This window comes from Apus apus, chromosome 2 (assembly GCF_020740795.1).
Source record: "Apus apus isolate bApuApu2 chromosome 2, bApuApu2.pri.cur, whole genome shotgun sequence".
Lineage (NCBI taxonomy): Eukaryota > Metazoa > Chordata > Aves > Apodiformes > Apodidae > Apus > Apus apus.
In genome coordinates, this window is record NC_067283.1 from 16,794,908 (window position 1) to 16,820,298 (window position 25,391).

The 25,391-nt window shown below is 39.6% G+C and overlaps 1 protein-coding gene and 1 long non-coding RNA gene across 2 annotated transcripts in view; one reads left to right on the forward strand and one right to left on the reverse strand.

Moving 5' to 3' along the window:
* Nucleotides 1–8,508: 8,508 nt before the first annotated feature.
* LOC127380848 (uncharacterized) lies at nucleotides 8,509–13,161 on the reverse strand. The gene is made up of 3 exons (XR_007888583.1): nucleotides 13,000–13,161; nucleotides 9,845–10,100; nucleotides 8,509–9,717 (listed from the first exon to the last, which is right to left on the reverse strand). It is a non-coding gene; the product is annotated as an uncharacterized LOC127380848 (long non-coding RNA).
* Nucleotides 13,162–22,115: 8,954 nt separating this feature from the next.
* ODAD2 (outer dynein arm docking complex subunit 2) overlaps nucleotides 22,116–25,391 on the forward strand; it is a 79,459-nt gene continuing 76,183 nt past the window's right edge. Inside the window, 3 exon segments of the mRNA XM_051612498.1 lie at nucleotides 22,116–22,353; nucleotides 23,373–23,530; nucleotides 24,871–25,066. Coding sequence (XP_051468458.1) covers nucleotides 22,130–22,353; nucleotides 23,373–23,530; nucleotides 24,871–25,066 — 578 coding nt within the window. The 5' untranslated portion in view covers nucleotides 22,116–22,129.

The window sequence follows — 25,391 nt, forward strand, 5'->3', positions numbered from 1 at the left end:
CTGAAGGTGTTTTTTATTTTGTTGTAAATTGCACCATAATATATCTAGGTGTAATGACTTTAAAAGGTAAAATGCCTAAGTAGTAAGTTATTTGATCGGTCTCTCTATTAACTGTAATACTCCAAATATCTTTAAAATAAAGCAACATAGAACAAGCACTACCATTCTTAATTTTTCATTTTTGTGACCAAATTTCCCTTCCAAATATTCCTGCAGCCCACCCCAAAATAAACCATTTTCTTTCTGAGACGCAGAGCTTAAGTCAGTGGGTCAAAGCGAGACATGAGGTCACCTGGGCTTGCGAAGTTGCTTGGAGTGTTTCATCAGTCACGGATGCTCCTAGGCCACTCACAAGTCCAGTGGGAGGTTGTGTGCATCTGTAGGACTCAAAGAAAGTAATGCTTAAGCTAAGTTACTCTTTGCATTGTGTTATGTCTTTTCCAGAAAGAAGCCTAACACGTACTAGGATTAGAGAGAAGACTTTTAAGCCCCTTCTGTTTTGTTTCAGTGCAGTATTCTGCATTTCCCACATGTACTTAGGTTCAGGTTTCTACTGTGCGTGGAGAATTTTTTTCTTGGTAAAGCTCGTATTTAGTTTTTGTGAGATTGTTTCAAAGGATGAATAGTTTCTTCAGAGATTTACAGTTCAAGTTATAATCTGAGTCTATTTTTGCTACTGCAGTATCTACAGTCCGTTCTCTACAGGATTAAGAATTTTCTATGTATCAATGCTTAAAACCATTTGTACTTGAAATTTGTCCAAGATCCTTTTGCTCTCAAAGTCATTAAGTATTTATTATGTATTATCGTGATTAATATATGATACCAACCATTCAGCAGGAAAACATCTGAACACAAAAGTAAAAGAAAACAGTGGGTGTATTTGTTGTTTAAGAGTGCTGGTGCTTGATAATGGTTAAAGGTTTCAGCAGAAACATACACAAAAACATTTGGAAACAGTTAAAGTCTGGTCTTAAATTTTGTCTTATGTTAAATGACAGTACAAATGAGGGAATTTGGAGCGCTAGACAGCTGCAGACTTTTCCCCTCTCAGTATCTGTGTCTGAAATACAAGTTGTGTATTTGGAAGGCTGTATGGAATGATTTTACATCTCTATAATAAAATACTATGGTATTTTGCATCATGGACATCCAACATTTTAATGAAGAGGGTAAACCCTGGTGATTATTGAGACTTTGTTTTGCTTCTATTTTAGTTTTATGTGTCTGTTTAAACAAAATTTTAAAGGCTTAGTGGCTCGAAGCTGCCAGCTTCACATTTCAATACACGAAAAATATCTTCAGGATTTCCAAAAGAGTTCAAATGGCACAAACAGTATTTGAAAACTTCTCGATAAGAAATAAATAGAGCAAGTTGGGTCACAATGTCTTTTGTAATTATGTCTAGTTCTTTTCAGTAGCCACCATATTAATATTCACAATTTGAATATGCTAAAAAAACAAAAGACATGCTGTAAGTTTCCTCAAGTGAAATCTAGATTAGTGGTTTAACAAAGATGTTACAAGCTTTCTATAGGATTATACACAGGCTCATGGAAACTTAGTTTTAAGGAATTTGGTACATGTTTAAAAGGCAGAGTCTGTGGGTATGGCAGAGAGGGACTGAGAACATTGCAAACACCAGTACTGCCCTGGAAATATATCTTTGTTTTTGTAAGACACTGAACAAGGAGGTTAGCAAGTTGGCTGCAAATGCTCTGTGGTTTCTGTTCCCTCCTCGGTAAGTATAAATACAAATAAGGGCCAGTAAATCTTTATTGGTAAGCAAAGCCAACATTGTTGGAATTAAGAGTAGAAATGTAGTACCCAGAAGGAGTACTCTGGATTTTGGTGATGTTGGCAAAGCTGTTGCTTTACTTTCTTCTGATTTTGTTATGTTTTACAGCAAGAGTACAGGGATCACAGCTTTAACACAAACTACACAATCTGTGTTTAATAATTTCATTCTTTTTCTCCACTTGGACCTTATCCAGCTTTAGTTTAGTAATCTCAGTCATACATCATTAATGTGTCTTGAAAAAACAGTGAGACACCAAAAATTTGATACAAGGACATTTTTTATTTCCTTCCCAGTGGATGCTAGAGGTGGTGTGTTTCTGAAGCAGCGGTGAAGAGCTAGTGTTTGATCCACATGGAGAAGCACATGAACGGTGTTTTGTCCCATGAAAACAGCATTTGTTTCATAGATGGGAGCAGCACATGGTGAAAGAGACCAAAACCAGTTCTAAGTTTTATGCAGCCATTGTTGGCTGCAGGGATTTTTGTTTAAGAAAATGGCAACTGGGAGCAGTTCTGCTTGTTTTCTGTGGCATCTCTTGACATTCCATGGTGTCTCCCCTTCCTTTCCTAGATTTGCAATACTGGCTTATTTTTAAGAAATGATGTTTCCCTGAAATTGGTCTAGGCTTCAAGTGGTGGGAATGGTCATGTTTCGCAATCAAGGTGCACATTTATGCTGGGGCAATTGCCCAGGTGGAAGTGGGGGTTGAGACCTCTCCATAGTGCATATAGGCCCTTGCATGTTTTACTCTCCATGAGAGCTTTGCCATGGATGGGTTATGCTTCCCCATTAAACCTACTTTGATGCAGCTTCTGGAGCCCCACTCCCAAATACAGACTGCCCTGTTTTAGGCACCATATGTACATGGAACAAAGATTAGTCCCAGGTTCCAAGAAACTAAAAAGGCCAGAGAGACAGCAGAGCAGTGCAGACCAGCAGGAAGGTTCAAAGGGATGCAGTGAATGCAACTTTTCTTCAGCAACTGGCACTAGAGGCTGTGCTGGCATAATGGGGCTGGGATTTAGCATTTCACAGGAGGCTCAGGTGGTTTGGAGGCTTCCTGGAGGAGCTTCAACCCCTGGTGGGGTGTGCTCAACACGGCTGAGGGGCAGCGAAAGGTTGGTGCCAGCAGTCGTGAGGCCAGCTTGACTGGGGGAGAAAATGTGTCTGTGTATACATGAGCTGTGTTCTGCCTCCAGAGCCAGAACAACAAGTCTTGGCCCATTTTAGTGACAGGTGAGGATGGAGGCAGAATGTTTGAATTCCTGATTGCAGTCCTGGCTACTATTGATAATGAGGCACAAAATAAGTATTTTTGTTTGGTTGGGTTTTTGTTGTTGTTGAAAACTGGCCTGAAAGCTTTGTTATTAATGGTGTTATCTGGAGAGTATGAAAGAGCAACCTCAGTTATTGGCCCTGCTGGGGTATTATTCCAGATGGTTTTCTTTGCACAGCTGTTAAGCAGGAAGTAGAACCAAAACCAAAGATTGATTTGAACCATTGTTTTGTCAAAAACCAGAACTGAACCTGAATTATTGTCTTATTTTGACTTCATTGAATTCAGATCATCATTGGCCACAGCTAGATCCAACCCCAGCTCCAACCAGAGTGGAAAAAACACAGACTCTAACATGCTTTTGAATAGGTGAGGCTTTGAAGGCCAAGAGTCTGCATCTTGTAATGAATGCAGCTGATGTTACCTTTATGCCAATAGCAACTTTCTCTGTGCATGTTTGCACAGGTATGTATGTTTATGTATTCTTCAAGTGCTGTAGAGTATACCAATTTATTTGATGAAAAAAGACTTGCAAAAACACAGCTCATTGCTTAATCGGACAATTAATGACAAACTAAAGAAAGGAAGTGTACTGATGCCGTATCAAAGTTTTAGCAAACAGATGCATAGTTTTACTCAGGCAGGACTCACATCTCAGGAAGCTGAGAACGTTACATTTCTAATATACTGTTTGCCCCTATTTTGTGAAAGTCAGAAGAGCTTGATTAAATGCAGACTGCAAACGTGTTCACTGCAAACCCAGTTAAACATGAAATGTTGCTGGGATTAGCTTAATTGTTCCCTAAATGAAAAGGCTGCTTTGTACATAGGCTATAATTTTATGCTTGCCAGATAAAGAAATGTGAACCTGTCAGGACACACAGGAATTTGTCTGTGTAGGAGTATCAGTGGGCCAACTGTCTTGCCTTATATGTGATACTGTGGTGTAAAACACCACTCTACTGGTTTCATTTTACAGAAAATAGTCTCTGTGGTGGCATCCTGTGGGAACTGAAGTATCAAGTTCTATTTTCCTTTCAAAAGTCCAACTACATATGTACCCTGCTTCTGAAACTGTGCTCTCCCTGACTGCCAGCCCATTGCATGGGCTGGGGGGATGCTGCCCTTGCAGGGGGGCTACAGGGAAGCTGCTCCAAGCAAAGCATGAGGTGCCACTCTTTGCCATGGTACAGACTGTGACAGGTGACACCACAGCATTTGAAATGAGAGATGCTATTTGTAAGATTATACAGTAACTTAGTAAAAGAGGCAAATACTTTATTATTCCATTTCTAATCTTCAGAATGTTGTGTTACGCTTCTGATTATCAGACACTGTTACTCTGCAGACTTTTGGCTTCCTGACTGCCTGCTCGAAAGCAAGAGTTGCTGTAATTAAAGCCTTTATTCCTTCTATCAATGTAACCATAAACGATGTGGAGTTCGTATCTTCCAAAGCTACCAGATCAAGCAAGTAAAGACAAAGCCTCTGCAACTGTTCTCAAGTGATCTATTCTGTTTAATCTTGTTTCCTTTCTTCCTAACCAGTCTTCTCAAAAAGCCTCTCTATGTCAGGAGCCATTAGCTTAACACGGGTGGTGTGGAGCAGAGCCTGGCCAGGAATGGCTGGAAGGGAGAAGCTGGGGCACTGCCAGGCTCTGAACCACTGGGAAGTCTGCAGGCACAAAACTGAGCAACCCATGGGTGAAAACATCATGGGAAGATGATTTAAGCAGCAAGGTGTCATGTGTTCCCTCTTAACTATAAGAAGGAGCAATCTTCACACCTGTACCCTTCGCATTAAGCATTTAGCAAGGAGCAGTTAAGTTACCCTCTGTGCCAGGTGGAGCATTCCCAGTGGGCAGTTCTTTATTCCATTATGGCAGACTGCATATGGTTTCCCTTCTCAGTGTCATGGTCTGAACAGAGGTCTTGACTGTGGACTCCAGAAGGAATCTTCTGAAAAATGGTATTAAACCTGCCTACTCTTACAGTCTGTTCAAGTCCAAAAAGTCCTGAGACATGGGTGGTTGAAGTGTCTGCATATCGCTGACAAGGTGGGTACATTCTTAATCCTGAGCCTTCCTCACGTTCACCTACTTTGTACCAGAGGTGGTGGCTGGTATTAACACCACTACTGCTGGAAAACTGTGACGCATTTATAGATTTGATGTTTGTTATCGTCCTTGCAACCACATTGAAGTACTTCCATGAGACACTCGTGCTCCAGTTTTCTGCAGAAACTCCTGGGTTGGTCCCAGCTACAGAAACTTGTCTGTCACAAAATCTAAGTGGAAAACACAAGGGGCCAGATTCTCTTGAGATTTGAGAGAGCACTGCAGGGAGTCAGTGCTACTACTCTGCTCCCTGCACAGCTCTGGTTAGAGCAGTGGTTACTTGGCTTGAGCTCACTAGCGTCATGTAAAATCCTTATGGATCCTCATGGTTCCAGTGTTCAGAGGATTGATGATTCTTCCTTCTCTTTTAGCATCTTGTGAATAACTTAGAATTTTTTCATGCTAATGCAACTCCCTCTCTTCCTGGTAAATTGCCTCATTTTGTGCTATTGGAAAGTGCTTAGCCTGGATTGCTTTGCTCTTAGAACCTAACAGCTGCTGCTGCTTTCTGTATTATGTATATGGGATAACTATGAAATATCAGCAGAGAGCTGACACCACTTCAGCCCCCAAATGAGTGATAGTAGGAACTCTTCCCATAGCTCGCCTCAAGTCACTTTCATCTGTACCGCTTGGAAACACAGGGTTGCTGATGCAGTTAAAGAGCGCGGCACAGCCGAGGTGGCAGGGCATAAACCCGCGGGGCTAGTGAAGGTATCAGGAAAGTTGCATTTTAACAGTTATCAGGGTTGTGACTCCTGCCTTTCCATGCCTGGGAAATTAGGAATGCCTTTGCTCGGAAGACCTTGTAATCTAATGCCAGGTCTTGCTGACTTTTACTGTTGAGCTTCAGTGCCTTGTTTCGTGTGTGGTCCCTTTGACTTCAATAACACTCCTCACAATGGGGCTGGCAGCTCTTGCCCTGGAACCAAGCTGATGACTTCTCTGGGTCTGGCTTTGAGATAAGATGCAATCAGCAAAGATGATAAATATTTCGGTGAGTAATCAAATACGTAAGAGCTGGCAAGTTATTATCTTTGCATTAGTATCTTGAGATTAATATCTGGGAGTGAATTTCAATGCAAAGGCACCTAAGTCCTGCCAAGCATGTTACTGTAAATATGTATTGCTGCTAAATATATTGACTCCTTTTCTAAATTATTTACTTCAAATTGTAGGATTGGGCTTGACTGGCAGCCCTTTGCTGCCTAGCTCTTCATCCAGGCTTTCATTGCTTTACACCTACATGTTCCTGATAGATCTTCTCACAGTTTAATTTCCCAAGTGCTCTCAAAATGGAGGCAGCAATTAATCTCTGTCACTTTAAGCAATTATTACTGAAATCTCTAGAACAGTGTTTCAGAATAATTAACTTTAATTAACCATAAGCCTTAAAAGATTTTCTAGTGTTGATCAGCACACCTGTAAGCTGCCAGTCATACCTTTGTAAACTTGGAGCTGTCAAGCAACTAGTAGGCCCATAAAAAGCTCTGCCTGCTTTGCTGATTTCAGCTGAAGCCAGCCAGCACTACATATTTCAACTTGTAAACTGCGTATCTTGTGTTTTTTTTGTTATTATATTTCTGTGCAATACTTTCCAAACTCTATTTTATTGTATCCCAGTTAAAAAGCCACCTGGATATTCCGTTTCTCGTATTTTTTTCTTTTTTTTTCTTAAACTATCTCTAAGCCCTTTTGCCTGGTTTTGTAATGTGTAAGACAGACGAAAGGTTTCAGAAGACTTGTGCAGGTGGTAGCTTTTTGATGATTTAATTTCACAATTCCTTTGGAATAAATGTGGGTACTAACAAGAACAATGAGTAAAATGTCAGTAGTACTAAATATAAGTGATCTCTTTCAGAAAAATATTCACACTTTTGTCAGTTCCATTACACCTGTGCATCATCTTACAGCAGAGTAAAAAAAAAAAGTCTAGCAGATGTAAGTACACAAATGGGGTGAACAAAGGAAATATCATAAATTCTTTACACTAGAACATTTTGTGAATGTTTTAAAGACTAGCAGATGAGAGTATGTCCAGGTGTTCTTTGAACCCTCCGAGGTCATTAAAGTGAATAATAAAAAGCTGAAGTGATAATACTGAAATATATGAAGATCCATGCATGTGATTGGGACTGACACAAAAGGAACAGCAGGTTCATGCGACTGGCAAGATTGCCATGCATGGGAAATAGGGCAGATGAATATTTACAGCATTCTCCAAGTGGGAGAACTGGTTGTGGAGAATCTCTGTAAAGATCATCTTATGCAGGAAGTTAAATTTTATCGATATATTTGAAGTAAAACATTCACTCCTCTGCTGAAAGAAAAATGAGAGACATGACTTGAAAAGTACAGCCAGTTATGAGCAGTATCAAGGGTCTTCATGAAACAGTGAAATACTGAGTGCTAGAAGAGGATAATCAGTTTTATGCATTTTTAAATTAATACAAAATGCTACTCTCCCACTTTTGCTGTACAGCCTGGGTTTTAGAATGTCAAGAAAGTATTTGACATTTACTAGAGACTGCAGGCACTAAAACAAATCATTTTTATCCATTTATCCATTTTAACCACTACGCTGAACGAATTGTTGGCTCTGTGCAATTAGTCTCTGTGCTTCTTGACAATATAACCACAGATTATCATGAATTCTATTAATAATGCAAGGTGGAAGCTCTGTTCTCTGTTATTTTACTTCCAGAAAAACATCTTATGTCTTACAAACCTGATATAAATAGGCCAGCTGACAAGTAGCCCAAAAGAACAAAATATGCTTGGAAGAGTGAGATTTGAACTGACATATTTTTGGCAAACAGAAAGTTATACAGACTCTATTTGTCTAAGAGTTTAAAAATAGGAGCCTTTGTCATATATGGCACGAGAGGCCAGGTTGAGTCATGATTGATGTCACTTGAAAGAACACTGTAAGCTTAGAAAATGACATCAGAATCATCAGAATTTAGTGAGATTTAGCACAGTCCCTGAAGCCAGGGTGCTGGGGATTCTGGAAGATACTTTGTGGATGATACACAGCATGTTGCCAGACATCATCTGAATGGAAGCCAGGAGCGACGGTACTTTCAGATTACATTTCTAAATTATGGGTATAATTTGTTTTAATAACATTCTTTTTTAGTTAAACACATGTTTCAAACTGTTTTCGGTTTTCCAGAGTTGGTGCAACCCCCCATTTCAGGCTGGAAGAGCAGTCTGTCACTGCCTGACCTCTCCCCTCGCTCACTTACATGACAAGTTTCCAAGAGCAGTCAGGAGTGCTTTCCTTATTACCACGAGTCTGCAAATACAGTAGAGTCTCTTTCCATTTACTCTTCTCCAGTTTTAGTGCTCAATTCCTGCTGACTTTACTACTGAGGGTTTATAAGGCAGACTGTAACAGTACATATATATGTTAGAAGTATTTCTTTTAGCTCCCAGGCTAAAACGAAATTATGTCTGTCTGTCTGCTACTGCTAGTGTTAAAATGGAAGTAACAAAACAGAAAAGGTACTCGGATTTCGCTTTATTAGAGATAACCAATAAACGGTGCAGAGCTGGCTGAGGTCTAGGTCATGGAGAGGCTGTGCAGAGCTTTTGCTGTGCAACGTAGCAAACCTCTTTGGAATAGTTTCTTACCTTTCTCCTTTGATTTTTCACATATAGCAATTCTTTGCCCCTTCAAGTAATTTTGATGTGAAAATGAAGGTATTTAATCTAAGTGCACAATGCTGCTTTTGATTTGCTTATATCGGCTTTGCTTTTAAATAGCTTTTAAGTGTAAAGAGAAAGTAAACTACAAATCAGAATTCTAAGAAATAGATTTGTGCTTATTACAGTTAGTAGCAGCTTATTTTGTTCCTAAAAATTACAGATATTAGTGAAAAAAGTATATAATCACTTAACATACTAAAATGAGTTAAATCCAGGAAAAGTTCATCACACAAACAACTCTGAGTAAAGCCCATTTGTTAGCTAATAGCTGCTGTTATCTGCCATTTAGATTTGCACATTGTCCTCATTCCTGCTCTGTTTTAAAAGCCAAGTGGTGGATGAATTATTCTCAGTGTTCCTGATTTTTCCTTCAAGCCAATAAACACCTGTGTGTGACTGGCCTGTGGAGCCATTCCATGAAACATCTGGGCATGCTCCAGCCCTGGGGCTACTGGCATTCAAAATAGTCTTCCCTGATCCTGCTGCTCAGTGCTGCTGCAATGTGGGGCCCGATTAAGCACAGGAATTGGATCAGGAAACCTGTCACTCCCGTGCATCCCACTCCCCACTCTTTTGATGGTAGAGGAGGCAGACAAAGGGACATGGACTTGGTAGATTATGCGAGTGGCGAGAGTGAGGGAACTGCAGGTGATTCTTCTGAGAGCAAAGTTTTCCGTGGGTCTTCTCTGCTAAGAAACTGCATAGAAAAGACCTGTGCTGGAGGACTCATGGCACAGTAAAAGCAAGTGTGCCCTGGGGAATCTGCTTTCTTTGTTGCAGCCGTTGGAAGTCTGGAGTGAATGAAGCAGACAACTGTAGAGAGAGAGAACATGTTTTCATAATTAAGGCACAAGTGCAGCCCCAGGGAACTGAATCGTATCCCTGCCTTTGCCACAGATTTCCTGTGTGATACTAGTCACTTTGCACATGTGGTTGTTACCTGTGTTTTTCTTGGTGCTTGGTCGGGCGAAGCATACCCTGCAGGGGTGCTGAGCACTTACAAGTGCAGGCAGTGGGAGCGGGAGCTGCGCCGGGAGCGCTGCGGTGCCACCAGTACTGGGACATCAGGCACCGTGCATCTCACTGAGGTGGTCAGAAAAGCAGAGGCAGGGATTACAAAAATCACCCTTCTTCAGTTCAATTTGTATGGCTGTAGAAGAGCTTGAAGGGGCTTGTCCTTCCGAAACTTGTCCTTCCTAAAATAAGAACAGCAAATGTCAAGCTAAATACAAATGCAAAATGCAGTATTTGCAAACAATTGCTGAGTTTCCGATACTTCTGCTAATCCGAGCATTAGTAAAGTTACTGTCTAGCACTTGCCTTTCATCTGTCTTGCTTTAAGTGGTGGTACTACTGTATCACTGAGCAGTCACTGGAGAATCCACAAATAAAGCAATACTGTGAGTACATGCATCTTTTTACTGATTATATGCAAAGCAATCATTAGGGATTCAATAGCCTCTGTGTATTTTTCCATAGTTCTAACATTGTGCAGCAAAAAAACCAACCAAACCAACCCATTTTAAAACTACTACACTGTTCTGTTGGTAAAAGTCAAAAAAGACACATAAGATACTTCATGGGAGATACTTCTTGAAGAGTTACTCTTCTGCTTAATCTCAAAATAAGACATGAAGATTAATGTGGTGTAGCTTATAAATCACAAATTATATTAAAAATTTACAGTGTGTAAGTGCACATCTATCCTTACATCAAGATGGGAAAGGCCAAAAATAAGTAGTTTTCATATGAGAATTGGAAAAATGAGAGCAGAAAATCAAATAACTTCATTGTTTCTGTAGCATAAATAGCTTTCTCAGTTTAAATATTTTGTCACTTCTTGATGCTGTAATCCAATGCAAGCAGAATTTTTTTAAGTGCCATTTATTTATAATATTTACCATATTTTTTTTAGAAACTCTTCTATTCCCCAGTATTTAATCCCAGCTTTATAGAACATTACATTTGGAAGTGTCTGTTTTATGTAACTGGAAGAGGTACTCTCAGTTCCACCAGAGGTGTTAGTTACATAGGTGACTAGAAAATAACAGGATTTATTTTTTTATTTCTAGTAATTGCAAACACATACTAAAATGGAAAACCAATTATTTTTTAGATTTTGTTTATCTGAGATGTAGCCTATATTTTTGTTGGAACACAGAGCCATGCACACAGGATGCATACAAGCCACCAAAAGTGGAATTCAAGCAATCCAAATCCACAAAAGTGATTCAGAAAACCTCTGCTTTACTGACTGTAAAATCTGAATTCACTTTGCTCCATTTTTTTTGGTCATGTCAGTCTCCAAAGTTCCAAAGCTCAGGTTTCTGCGAGTACATCAAACTCTGAACTTCCATCTCCAGCTTCTTTTAACCCCATTAAAAGACAAGTCTACACTTGGTTCCCTGAAGGCTTCACTTCCAGTCCAGATGCCCTGAGCATACACAGCACTGACACCACTTCCAGAAAGGATCTCGCTGATATCCTGGGCTCACGGATACTCACGATTTCCTGTGAACTTGTGGAGTTGCCTAGTACAGTAGGGAGTTATGGAATACACAGGTTCCTGTATGCTTCAGAGTCACTGCCTTACTATTTTAAGCTTCAGCCTATTTTATAGACAGGAAGCCTATCAGGCAGGGACTGCAGCTCCACAAAGTGCTCTGGGAAAGTGCTGCACCCCTGTGTGGGCACCACCAGGCTCCTGAGAGGGGACGAGGGGTTCAGAAACACCACTGTGCTCAGCATTCCTGTTTGACAGGCTGAAGAGGTAAGCACAGCACATCTGTTTGTTCACATAATTAGAAAGGTGTATAATGTTTTGAAATTTATTTGAATATGGTCTGCTCTTGGTCTCAAGGGCACCATACGTAATTATCACCAAAAGTGGAAATGAAACGGAGCAGACAAAGTATTTTTAATTGCTGTATTCAACATAGACTATAGCTCTATACTATATAGAATAAAATTAAGCAGAACTGTAGAGTCTCAATACAGTGAGATTGCAAGCAATTTCCCCCTGAAGATTCTACTCAATCCTTCACCATGTGGAGTATTTAATTCCAGTTTTGCTTACTTTAAACTGAATGGAATTTTTGTACCAAATTAGGACAGCTAAGTCCTTCCATGCAAAACACTACTGAGCTCACAGGATATTTTTCTGTCACTGTGCCAAACCATACAGCAATCATGCTGAGCATATGGATGGAAGAAAGGTTGCTCTGCACAGTAATTCCATATAGGAATCACTATTGATTACAGAGAGGATACTTTATGGGTAGTGGTAAATTATGAGGTTTCTCTTGTAAGTGAGAACACTGATTTACATGACTAATGCAAGGGCTCACACGTAAGCTGAACTCAAACTTTGACTGTCAGCCGTAACATCTATTTATACCACAGATCTGTGCTTAGCCACTTTAATTATAATCAGTTGCAGTGCCTCCATTTTCTGTGTTTACTCAGAGAATCACATTTCTGAGGTCAAATACAATGACAGTAATACTGTAGTTATTTGAAGACATGCTTAGTTGTACATTCTGCATGTATCTGAGGGCAGGATTTCTGGAGCAGAAAGGATGGGTACAATTCGTCAGTCCTTCCTTACATGAATAAAATTTCACACACATCAATTTTAGTCCAAGCATGTCTGTCCTGCACAACCCAGTGCTGTGGAGAGATAGCCAAAGCAGCTCAAAATGGGCCAGCTTGGTAACTGGAAGCAGTCTAACCACATTGCTTAATGCTACACACTGTCTAATTTACTCTGTTTTTTAGCAAAGTAAATCAGCTTTGGCAAAGCACTGCACAAACAGGCTAACTGGCTTCCAGTCCACGAGACGGGTTTGGCACCAATTTCCACATTGTACTTACTGTGCAGTATAGCAGCACATCTAGTAGGAGATGCAAAGGACTGCTTGCATGAACATTTGCAGACCTAGATCCTCAATTTTTATTCTGCACTTATTTTAACAGAGCAAAACTTTCAGTAACTCTTAAATGTCACTGTTTCAAATTCAGTGGTGTTACTGAACCAAAATATCAAAAGAATAAAATACCATTATAAATCACTAAAGCATATTATTTTGGGCTTACCATGCTTAAATATGCTTCCATTTCCTTGACAGCAGTAGCAAACTGCTAATTGCTGGTAGATTTCTTCAGAATCTCAAGCCTAATTGCTTCTGACCCCTGGCATGCAAAGACTGTTCCCATTTCCAGTGTGAAAAGCTTTGCCAAAATCAGAACAAGTCACAAACCTTTTACACTGAAATATCAGCAGAAAAAATGTCATTAATGTAACTAAACTGTATTTTAGAATATCACAGGTGCTAGACTATTTTTCCAGAGACTGGTAAAAATTAAGCTTAACTGTCTGCTGACAGTGTTGCTGATGGGCCAAATTTTTCCTCCCATGAAATTGATGACAGAAATCTATTGATGACAATACTAAGTACTAAAGTTTTGCCATGTAGGATTTTCCAATAGAGACAGAATCCACTTCCATCTCAGAAATTATTCCAAACCACCCAGTAAACCAGTCTTTTGGCATCATAATCAGCAGCCTTTTCAAAACAAAAGCTATCGATACTAACATGATATTCCAGGAAAAAATACATTCAAATTATTCAGTGTTATTCTTCCCAAATCTAAACAGAGCACATGCACTTGCAATTTGAAAAAGTGGCCTGCTTCATCCCCCAGATTTTACATTCAGAGTTGAAGGCTTGCTAGAAATCAACAGCTCTTGTAGTAAACTGAAATATTGATTTCTGCATAAATTTGATGCAAAAAAGAATAGAGGGTTTTAAAAAATAGTTTTAAACTTCATCTCTGCTTAAGCTAAAAAACAAATGAAGATATAACAGCTAGATGCAACTCTATGTACAATAAAATAACACAAATTACCAAAATTCGGGAGAGCTCCAGTTCCTCTACAACAACCTTAATGATTCTAAATTTCAACTAAAATGCTTGATTTTATACAGTTATTGCCAATAGAAGAAATGGAAAAAATCAGAGGAAAAAATGTACCCATATGGAGGCCTCTAATAGCCATAGCACAGATCATGAGAATAATACCAGAAAATTGGCTGAATTAACTGTATCAGAATGTACACTATGCGAGAAGATGTGTATAAGTAACACGCATTTCTGCTTCTCTCAATAAAAATAATTTTGATAAAAAGGCAACTTTCCTCCCCAGTTTGAAGTTCTACTGTAAAGGGATTTGGAATGGAGCTATAATCTCTATTATCCACACAGGATTTATTCTTCCTCCAAGTTAAGTGAAGATGTCAGTATCATCAAATACATTCTGTGGACTTGAAGGAGAGGTACTATTTTGTTTTGTTTAATAGCTCACACAGTACAACCACTATGAAACAGAAATTTAGATAAGTTATTTTTCTACCAGGCACTGAATTAACGCTCAACCTTGCAACATCCAACTGTTGGTCCATATTAATTTTACAGACAGTTGCTGCTCAAACCTTGTAGCGATTTGCCTTTATACTGATCCCCTCTCCTCTAACAATTTCACATTTTCTCATACAATATTACCATACCACCATAAATGATAGAAGCAGCCTCTTCAAAACCAGTGATTGCTGCAAGGTGCTTGAATTTCTGCCTTAAAATGACCTACAAAGAAGAGAAAATGCCCTCATGTCAGTATCGGCTTTCTTTCTGATTATATAATGGGGGAAAAAAATATTTGGATTTTCTTATTATTTTATTTTTTGTTACTTTTAATAACAACTATGCAGAGAATTACCCAGAATTACTACTAGTGATTGCCTAAGTAGTGAAATGGGGCCAGCACAGTAATAACTGGAAGCTGAACACCTGAAAAGGATTTAAAATTCTCATTAACTATGCAGTGTCTTCTGCACACTTGTATTAGCACCTAGTGTGAGAATCCTGTCTTCCTTAAACAGCCACACCCTCTTTCCCAATTAATCCCACCACATTACAGTCCAAGATACTTTCCACCAATACCTCTCATTTTTCCTCTAGGAAAAGAAATCCATAAGTGGAGACTACTTAAGACTTTCTAATTTTAAAACAATCTCCCTTTCACACTCCCTCCCCAAAGCAAACAGCCCAATCCCTTCTCACTTTTTCTCCTTGAAAGAGGAAGCAATTTTTAGAAAGCACAGAGAAAGCAAAAGGCATTTGGGCAAGTCAGTAGCATTTGCTTGTGAAGGGTTTATGCTTGAATACTAAAAGCACTGTCTTCAATCACAGTACAAGACACAGTCTCAAGTATTACTTTTATTATCAAGTTATTTCAGCGTCTAGCACCACAGGCTAAATGTATAAGTATATAAGTATAGATGGCAATTTCTCTTCCTACGTTTAAAAATATTTCTCTTTTTTTTTTGTTTCATTAGCCAGAAAGTAAAAGTCTTCTCTGAATTGCAAAGGTGGAAAACATACCCTTGACTTAGAGCAGGGTGCTCTATTTGCTGGGTTACCACTTTGTCCGTTCCACTTGGAACACCCTACTTTGGACAAATGTTCTGTTGGTTTTGTTTTAATTGAATCTCTACTACTTTGAAGAAAAAAAAAAAAAAAAAATTGTTGAAATTCCATTATTTTTATATTATAAATTAGAATGCCTGATTTACATTAAAGCCTTAAAAGGATTCTGCATCTTTCTGATGGCTGTATGGAAACTATTTTTTTAGTTATAATCCACTCATAAAACTGATTTAGCTAACCAGTGAGCGTGTTTTAAACGATGTTGCTTCTATGAATACTGAATTGCTGTACTATAAAGGTCATAATGATTAACTAGTTTAAGAAAAAGCATTTTACATAAACATCAAAATGCATGGACATTCTCTCTCTGGAAAAATTAAGCAAAATATACCATTTTTTATGTGGGGAAGAATTAGCCAGGAAAATAAAGAGAATCAGCCATTAATCCTGTGTCTAAGGGATTGTACTGGTACTTGAACAAATTAGGGTGTCTAATGGAGTCAGTACTTGGGTGATGACTCTTATAGGAGTCAGCATTTTAAAACTATTCAAAACTTATTCATATACTTAAATAACTCTGCTCCAGAATATCGTTCTCTGAAGACTTCTCTTTCAATGTTATGCACATATATTTTAATGGCAGAAATTTCACGACAAAACATTACACAGAGATAATCAAAGCTGAAGATGCAGAAAGAGAATGCAAATTAAAAATCAAAAATCCTTGAATGTAATTATCTCCCAGTAAAGTATTACAGACCCAGGACAGGTTTCACTTAAAAGATAGCCCACTATATTAAGGCACCTGATAAACTGACCCATATCTTGTTCTGATGCTACAAAGAAAACATGTGAATGAATTTACTACATCTTTCAAAATCAGAGCCTTCTAACCTGGCACTCCTGATATTATTGACACAATCACAGTCATTTGGTTATTACAACACAGGGATTATTTCTTCCAAATTATATCCAAAAGACCTGGTCAGTAGTAAATAGAAATCAACAAAAGGGAATAACAACCATCTACAAATAGAGGGAAGCACAGTCTAGTAATACAGTTCATATTCTGAAATATTATATTCTTTGCTGATAAAAACTTATTAGATCACACTCAATCTTGGGACTGTAAACCAGGATTCCCATCTGGAAGCCATTTCTAAAAAAGAACAGCAACCTCTCTCATTGTCATTGTTTGGAAAATAACTATCCTGATATTATTAATCTAGAACTTTTTAACCAAAATATTTCCTGCTGCATCTGCTGCATTTTCCTTGGAGATTTTTGCAGTCAGTGCCTTTTTGCCAGATGCCCATGCACAGCACACCTCTAGCATATCTCTTTGTCCCTTGCATCGAGTCCCATTTGAAAAATGTTCTTTTCTGTTTTTTAATTTCTAGGGCCAAGCCAGTGCATTGCACAATGTCCAATCTGTAAAAATCCTCACTTCAGGTAATTTGGCATTTTGTGGAGCACACAATTACCCAGAAAACAAGAGGTAAGCAGGAGATCGTGACACAGAAATCAGAGACTCAGTGAAAAAGGAGTACTTCTTTGCTTTCTAAGCATTAGGTTTTGAACACTGTTGTCCATAAAATCATGCGTAAATCCACAGAATCATCATGTCCTCTCCCTGTTTTTACATGTAGGTCATCTCTTGACCTCAAACTCTGCCCTTCCACAAGACACTACTCCCTAATTAAAAAAAAACCCTAAAAACACTGAAACAAACCCCACAACAAACTAACAATGGATTACAGGAATGTGAGATGCACTAAAATATTCACTGATAACTGTAGGCACCTAAGTAGTGTATTTATACCATTACAGAATTAAATAAATGCAGTACAATTGGATTTTTTATTTCTCTAACTCCTTTTCACCAAAGCAGTAGAACTTTTGCTTTGTGAATGCCAAAAATGTAAAATTTCCAACAAAAGCAAGCTAATGAACAATAAAAGGAAATCCACAAATATGATCTTGTTTTCTCCCGATTTTCAGCTTGTCTGACAAAGTGCCCATGAAGCTTATCAGCCAAACTGTTATTTAACAGAAGGAATAGCTGGTACTATTTACCTCGATATTTTTGTGTGTGTATAAGCCTCTACAACTGTTTTTTACAACTTGTATTACCATTCTACTTTAACAGTAATAATCTACAGCCTATTTTACAATAATGTGAGAAAAAATATACACCAAAAATTGCTTACACTTTCTGGCTGCAACTTCTGAGATTGTAAAAAAAAAATTCCAATTCCCCTTCTCTCCATGTTAACAAATTCTTCATATTCTCCATTTCTTTGTGCCAGTAATAAGTGATCTTATCTTTGACTACGCTCAAGCAAACATTTCACCTACTGTTTTACAAAATGTCTTTTACGTTAAAAATGCAAAAATAACTTGGACTAAAAAAAAAATCCCTAGTACTTAAATGTATAACCAGTAATTGATAGAATTAGCCAAACATGGTGCAAATGCCATTATTGGGTGGACCCAGCTCCTGAGTAGGCTGCTTCTGAGAATACATTATAACTTTACTGCCTGGCAGTTTTTGCCCACTGATTTTGAGTGACCAAGAGGATACTTAAATAGTTCTTTAAGTTATTACTTTATTTAACACTTTAGTCTTCAGTCAGAATTTTCTAAGATAACCATTTATACTCTCATGCTAGGAGGTACTAACAGCATTGATCAATCAAATCTGGTAGAAGCAAAAGGTGGTATTAAATATCCTTCACTCTGGCTAAGTAAGGGAGGTCTTAAATGCTTATTTGTTAGTGCCAGCTGATGTAAGAAGACATGTCTTCTTGTCATCGAGCAAGACAAGCCTGAATGCTACCCAGAGCTTAACTACCAATGCAATAACTGCAGTAATGCCTAGGTACAGCAAATACATGTCTGAAAACATGTAAAAGCACAAAGACCACAAGCAGAGAGCAGGAACAGAAATAGTTCATATCACATAAGGGAATGAGTGAAGAGGTTTTGTACTGGAGAATGCAGTTCACAGAACCCAGCAAGGTGCAGGGCAGGCACGGCACAGTACTTGTGTGTGAACTGACACCACCTGGAAGTCCCTGAGACCACAAACTCTGCCCTAGGCTCATTAACCTTCTCCTTTCACTTGAAAGTCAGGGGAAGAGCTCATGAAGAGAAACAGTAATGAGAGCTGATTTCTTACAGAATTATGTGTTTTGTCCCTTACTTCTCTGTTGTCCACCTTCTCCATAAAACATCCACTGGACAAGGCTGAGTTTACTCATGCTCTAATTAGCCAGCTCAGTATAAACAAAACAGTTGGCTGGCCAGTGGCTACAGAACATGATCTGCAGCTCATATGCCTACCTCTGCCTCAGCAAGGACATTAATTTTGCTTTCCTTTTCATTCAACTCCTCAGGTTTCTACAGAACTAGTTGAAGCTTATTTCCAAGTCCACAACTCCCTGTGAAATATGGTTCAAATTTGCTGTCAGGTTCAAAAATTACTCTGGAAAGAGAAAGAGGATGGGGACCAAAAGATAAGAGACTGCATGCTAGAAATATTTTCCTTACAAAACGGAGTCTGATTATGTAAGGGCAAACCACAATACTACATGCTGAAATCTAGTAAGAAACTACAAACTCATCAGCTGAATATAAAATTAACTGATTAATAATTGGTTGTATTATTCAACTGCAAGGTGAAAACAATCCCTAATATAATCTGAATAATAAATGCAATCCTAGAACATAGTAACAGGAACTTCCAGAAGAATATTAACGCCATTGTAATGGTCCCTGGTGAAGTGACCCTAGAAATAGCGTCAAATATATTTAAGAACAAGCTCAGACTAGAACATTTACAATTAAGGGATGGTAAGAAGGAAGGTAATGGTAAGAGAAATGTATAACTTGCAGGCTAACACTAGGGGAACTGACCTTGTTTAGCCTAGCAAAGTGAAGTCTTAAAGACTGAAATAATAGAATCATTGCATCAGATGGTTTCTAGTCTTCAGAAGAGTCAGAGCAGTCTTCCTATGACTACAGCTGAGCTTCAATCTCAGTATTTGCTTGTCCCAAAGAAGAAAGCAGAAAGCCACCTCCAACCTCTAGACCATCCCTAGCCCTTTAGCTTCTAATGCCAGAATCCAGCAGCATTCCTCCCTGCTGGCTTGCAGGATGTGTTCTGCATTTTTTTTTTTTTTTTTATTTGCCTGTCCACGGGAAGTTCTGCTGGTAACTAATCCCTAAGCTAGGTAGCAAAATGCTTTCTATGGAGTTTTGTACTCTTTGGAGATGCACACTTATTCAGGGCAAATCATCCCATTTATCTTCACTGAAATGTCTTTCCTTCTTGCTGTTCAGTGGAACAGTGTGATCTCATTTAGGAATTCTATTTCTTACTCCACCGACTTCTTGCTTAAAATACTCAGCCGTGTGTGAAAACTCACTGTCTTCACTCCCCACCACCCATGGTGGGGATACTTTTACTCCTTTTCACATTTTGTTATTGGCACCTTCTGCCCATCAAATTCAACTCTTTAATAGTCATTATCTCAGTAAAAAAGAAGAGATTTAATCCTCTCTGGAAATGCCTTTATACGTAGTATTCAATAAAGAAAAGTAACTGCATGAAGTCTTTACTCAGGCTTTTTACTAAAAATGCTCCTGCATTTTCACCTAATCAAACTATTGACTTTCTATCTTCTCAAAGTTGTGCACTGAAACAAGAAAAGCCAATGCTATTCTTAAGTCTTTATTGTGCAGACTGCATGTATTTACCCATAGCTCCTGTTTGAAAGTTTCAGTACATAAAACGTCTACGAACAATCACCTCCATGAAAAAAATGCATTCATCCCACACTGTTCTTATGTGAGATACATCCCGCATACATTCCATGGCCTTCCTCATTATTAAAGGTTTCTTACCCAGCTGAGCCTTGAGATGGTAAAGTAAGTCTCGGCTATGTTATCTCTATGGTGTTGGGACAGATGAGTACTTCTGTTGGACTGTCCTTCAAAGGATTATTTTCCTGTGCCTCTGGAAAGAAAAAGCTTTCTTACCTGCTCAGCAGTACAAGAGAAGAGACAGGCAAGTGAGAGTTGAGTAGCAGCTTTATAACTTAAAAAATTGATCCAGAGTGACAGTTCACTCACATTTCTGGATCAAGAACAGGACTGAGGAAATAACGCAAATTACCAAACAGGGTTTGGGGTGCTCTATTCAAGTGTTTATTATGTTGTGTTGCCCTCCACATACGAAAGGACTTTATTCATTGGCACTGTCCATATCTGTTTTCCTCTAATTTCAAGAGCCACTAATTTCACATGACATTTTCTTTAACAAATAAATAAAATAAAATATATAAGCTAAGCATAATCTGTCACGCTGTCTTAAGAACTAAAACGAGCCAATATTAACCTTATTAATTAAAGGTGTTGTCTTGCAGTGGCTGAAAGCCAGTGAAAGGTTTAAGCTCTACTGGCTAAAATTCAAGCTAAAAACGTGGTCTTTCTTTAAACCTCGGAACAAAGTAACTCTGTTCAATACGTTACTTAAGTCCACACCAAAAACATATAGTCTGTTTTATACTGTAAATATAAGTCCTCTGACCGCCTCATGAGAAGCGTCCCACCCCTTCAGCCTCGGCCCCGCTCACAGACCCCTCTGCGCAGCAGCAAGTGCCTCCCTCTCTCGGCTGCCAAGCCCCCTCTCCCAAACCAGAAATCCGCGTTTTCCACAGCACAAGCCTTACGAAGGTGCCCCTACCTCAGCACCACCGGGTTTGGAAGGACGCTGTGCCAGCGGCTCTGCCGCCGCAGCCCGAACCGCCCGCGGCGCTTCAGCACCTCGGCCTTCCCGCCCTGCCCGGCCACCCCGCGCCGGGCACCCCGCGCCCTGCCCCGGCCACCCCGCGCACCCCGCCCCGGGCACCCCGCGCCCTGCCCCGGCCACCCCGCGCACCCCGCCCCGGGCACCCCGCGCCCTGCCCCGGCCACCCTGCCCCGCACCGGGCTGCCCAGCTCAGGCAGCGGCCGGCCCGTCCCCGCCGCGGGGCCCCGGGCGTGTTTACCTGCTGCTCCCGGTAACAGCCGCCATAGCAACGCCGCCAGCCCGAGCGGCGATGGCGGGACCCGGCGCGGCTCCCCGGGGCCGAGGTACGGGGCCGAGCGGGGAGGGGACGGGAGTCCGTCCGCCGGGCTCCCGGCGTCCCGGGGGGCTTCACACCGACAGCGGGCTCCGCGATCCCCCCGCCCCCCCCAGCAGCCCTGACCCGGGCTCTGCTCGGGTACGAGGCCTCTCCCCGGCTGCCCCGCTTCGGTGGCTTCTCGGCCCTTCCACCATTTAAAGAAGGTACTGGGGGAAGGGGCGTCATTGCTGGGGCTGTACCTGTTAGCCCGCCTACACTGCTCTTAGCAGTGGCATCAACTTTACGAGGAGAACCTGGGAGCTTTTTGTTCCAGCCACAACAGAGGCCACCTGCTTTCGGCTCCCCGGGTTTCTAATAGCACCAGGAATTAATCAGGATGAAAAAAAACCCTGTGTTATAACCTGGCATCCCTATTTCTTTGACATTTACTTGTCTTCTTCCCCCTTCCCCATTTCAGGGATTTAAATAAGTTAAAAGAATCTAATAATAAGTTTCTGTCAAATTACAGCAGCCACAAAATACTGCATTTGTAGTTTGAGAGCTCAGTTGGATTGTTCTCTGACTCGGTTTCTTTGCTAAGGTGTGTAAGTTTGATAGAAGACGAGACCATGGGAGCAGCATTGGCAAGAGCAGCTCAGTGGACTGCTGCTGGTTCTGGAACTGGCACACTTGAAATCACCCCTTTGAACGAATCTCTTTTAAATCAGATTATTAAGTTTGTGGAGGACTTTAGCGCTAGACATCCTCAGGAAGCAGCAGTTGTCTTCAGAGAGCCCCTCGAGTGGAAAACACAACTGGACTGTTCGGTGTTTGGAGAGGGGTATGAGATCAAGTAAGTTTTAATTGCAGTGTCTTTTGAAGTGTTAAAGTGAACAACAAAAGAAAACTGTGCTCACTTAGTATAAAGAAAACCTTAGTGTATTTGGGAGGCTGAAATGGATAGGATATTTACTGATAACATATTGAACATTTTTAGTCTAAATTTGGCAGGTTTTTGGTGAGTTTGAAACTATTCTGTGTTGGTTGTGATACAGACCCGTTTGGTTAGTGATTTAAACAACTTGCACTGACTATTCCTCAGACTTTTCACAACGTGTGTCTAACAGTGATTAACCCTGTGACTTCTGTTGGTGTTAAGACACGGCTCCTTTGCGGTGGGGTAGCCTGGACTGGATGCCAGGTGCTCACCAAAGCCACTCTATCACTCCTCTCCTCAGCTGGACAGGGGGGAGAAGTATGACAGAAAGCTTGTGGGTTGATAAAAGGACAAGGAGATGACTCACCTGTTACCGTCACAGGCAAACCAAGCTTGTCTCATGGAAATTCATGTAATTTATTACCAATCTTAATTCACAGTAGGATAATGAGAGATAAAACAAATCTTAAAACACTCCTTCCTTCTTCCCAACCTTGACTTTACTCCCCATTTTCTCTGCTTCCTCAACCCCAAGTGGCACAGGGAATGAGAGCTGTGGTCAGTTCATAATGCATTGCCTCTGGTGGTCCTTCCTCCTCATGCTCTTCACCAGTCCTGCCAGCAAACCTGCCTCAGCATGGGCTCCTCTCCACAGTGTCACAGATCTTGCCAGGAGCCTGCTCCAGGGCAGGCTCTTCATGGGATCCCGGGCTGCTTCAGATGTATCCCCTTGCAGATTTGCAGTGAATAAATGGGAACTGTTTTACTGTTTAAAGAAAATGTGTGTGCTTTATCGTGTGGGCGTTTTGTTTAGACTTATGTGGGGAAGAACTGTTTCCCACAATATGAAGCTTGAATAACATTCAAGATTCTCCTCTAAAATTTGCTGTTTATTACATTTCTTTTAAAAAATATATATAATTTAATTTTTCCAGTGAAGCAACTGTTCAGTCTGAAGCCAAAGGTAAAGATGGCCAGCCATTGCTGCTCCTCACGGCATCAACTCTGAGAGTTCGCAGTTTTGACCAGCTGTCCTGTTTGCTACAAATTGCTATGGAAAAAAAGTTAAAGGAAGCACAGGCATGCCTTGAAGGTTTCCTTTGTTCTTTTTTTTTTTTTCATCTTTCCTCTGTTAAAAAACATCTTCCTCTTCAGTTCATTTTTATGAAAAGTGAAGAAAGGCATGCCTCCATTTTAAGTATATGTGAAGGTGTTGATTCATGAAGGTGGCTAAAAATGCTTAATGAAGCTTCTATTTCTTCCTGTATTTTCATAGAAATCAGTAACAGAGAAGTGCTGGAATAAAGTTAAAATAAAACTGTTGAGTCTCATATACAAATAGATGCATACTGTGTAATACCCTAGGTATTGCAACAGACAGTAGGTTTAAATTTCTGAAAGACAATGTCTTATTGGAAGCTAATAGCAGTTTTTCCTATGTTTGTAGTTTAATCATTTTTAAAATGTTGCATCCTTTAAAAATAGCCACAGAAATATTTACATGCTTAAGACACTCTTACCTGCACATGATTCACACTGAGCCCTTCCAGGTTGTTCTCACAATGGCTTTTAAAATACAGGTATGGGAATTTCTACTGTGTCATATTCCAGTCCTAGATTTTCAAACTGACAGGAACACCCTTGGAATGCTAGACTGGATATCCTCCTCTCTTTGGAGGAAGAAAAGATCAGTAATATTATTTGGTAATATTAATAGAAATTGCATCTGCAATACTAGAATATAAATGCTTATACTGGATCAAACTTCAGATCCACCTAATCCAGGGTCCTGTCACTGACTGTGATCAACCATGACTAATAGGGAAGAATAGTATGGACAGGGTATCATGCAGAGGCACTTACAGATGCACGGGGCTTCATTTGCAGGAACAGAGCAAAATGTTTTTTTATAACCCATTGACATGCAGTTATGTTGCTGTTTACCAAAAAGAACAGCTGGCATAGCTGAGGAAGTAACAGGGCCATTGGGAATGCTGCTAGAAAACGATAAAGATGTTCTTTAACACTAAATCATATTTCCAAAATTATCAATTTTCAGTGAGTTAAACCCATTGATTTCCTGTTCTGGTCATCAGCCAGGAATATTTTCTGGAAAGGAGGCTGTTTATAAAGTATTGAATATAGCTCTCTTGGTTGAATGAATCAATCTTTGCTGTGAAAAAAAATATTGTTTGTTATAAAAGATTCTTTTCTTAATGTTTTAATATTTTAAGAAACGCATTTCAGGTTACAACACAGGAATATGAAATAAGATGTTATACAGTAATATTTGATTAATAAATAGGCACATTATTAAAAGTCTTGTTGTAAATTAACATCACCAAAATTATTCAGCAATTGAGATAAAATGTTTGTCTTGTGCAATATTTTTAACATAGTGTCGTATTATATGATTCTATTTCATATTTACAGCCAACAGAGATCCTATAGTGAAAATTCTTGGCCCTGAATATGGAACTATTGAAGGAGAAGATACGTCCGTGTTGCATTTACTTGAAAAAGTGAAAAAAGATGATGACCCTGAAACAGAGATGAAAATGAAAATCCTTGTTCTTCTTCATCAGTTTGATATGCAACTGCTTAACAGTGCTTTGAAACAGATTTCACAGTAAGTGCCTTTCAAATAAGGAAGTTAAGCATGTCAGCCAGTGGGGTTTTTTTTGGATTTTCTTTAATTCTTAAATCAGATTGGATTCAACCCATAACATGTGCTTTTGTTGCAACATAAATAAATTTATTGAAATAATTTTCACTGTTCACTAAGTTACTGAAAGAACATTTTTTTTCCAAAGATTTTGCTGTAGGTGGATATGCAAGTATGTGCCCTCAAATGTGGTTTTTTTATTGCATATGTTTTGTGTTTTGGTAGCAAATTGAAGTAATTTGTGCAAACAACAAAGTTACAGTTAATTATTTTCAAGGAAATGTTTATT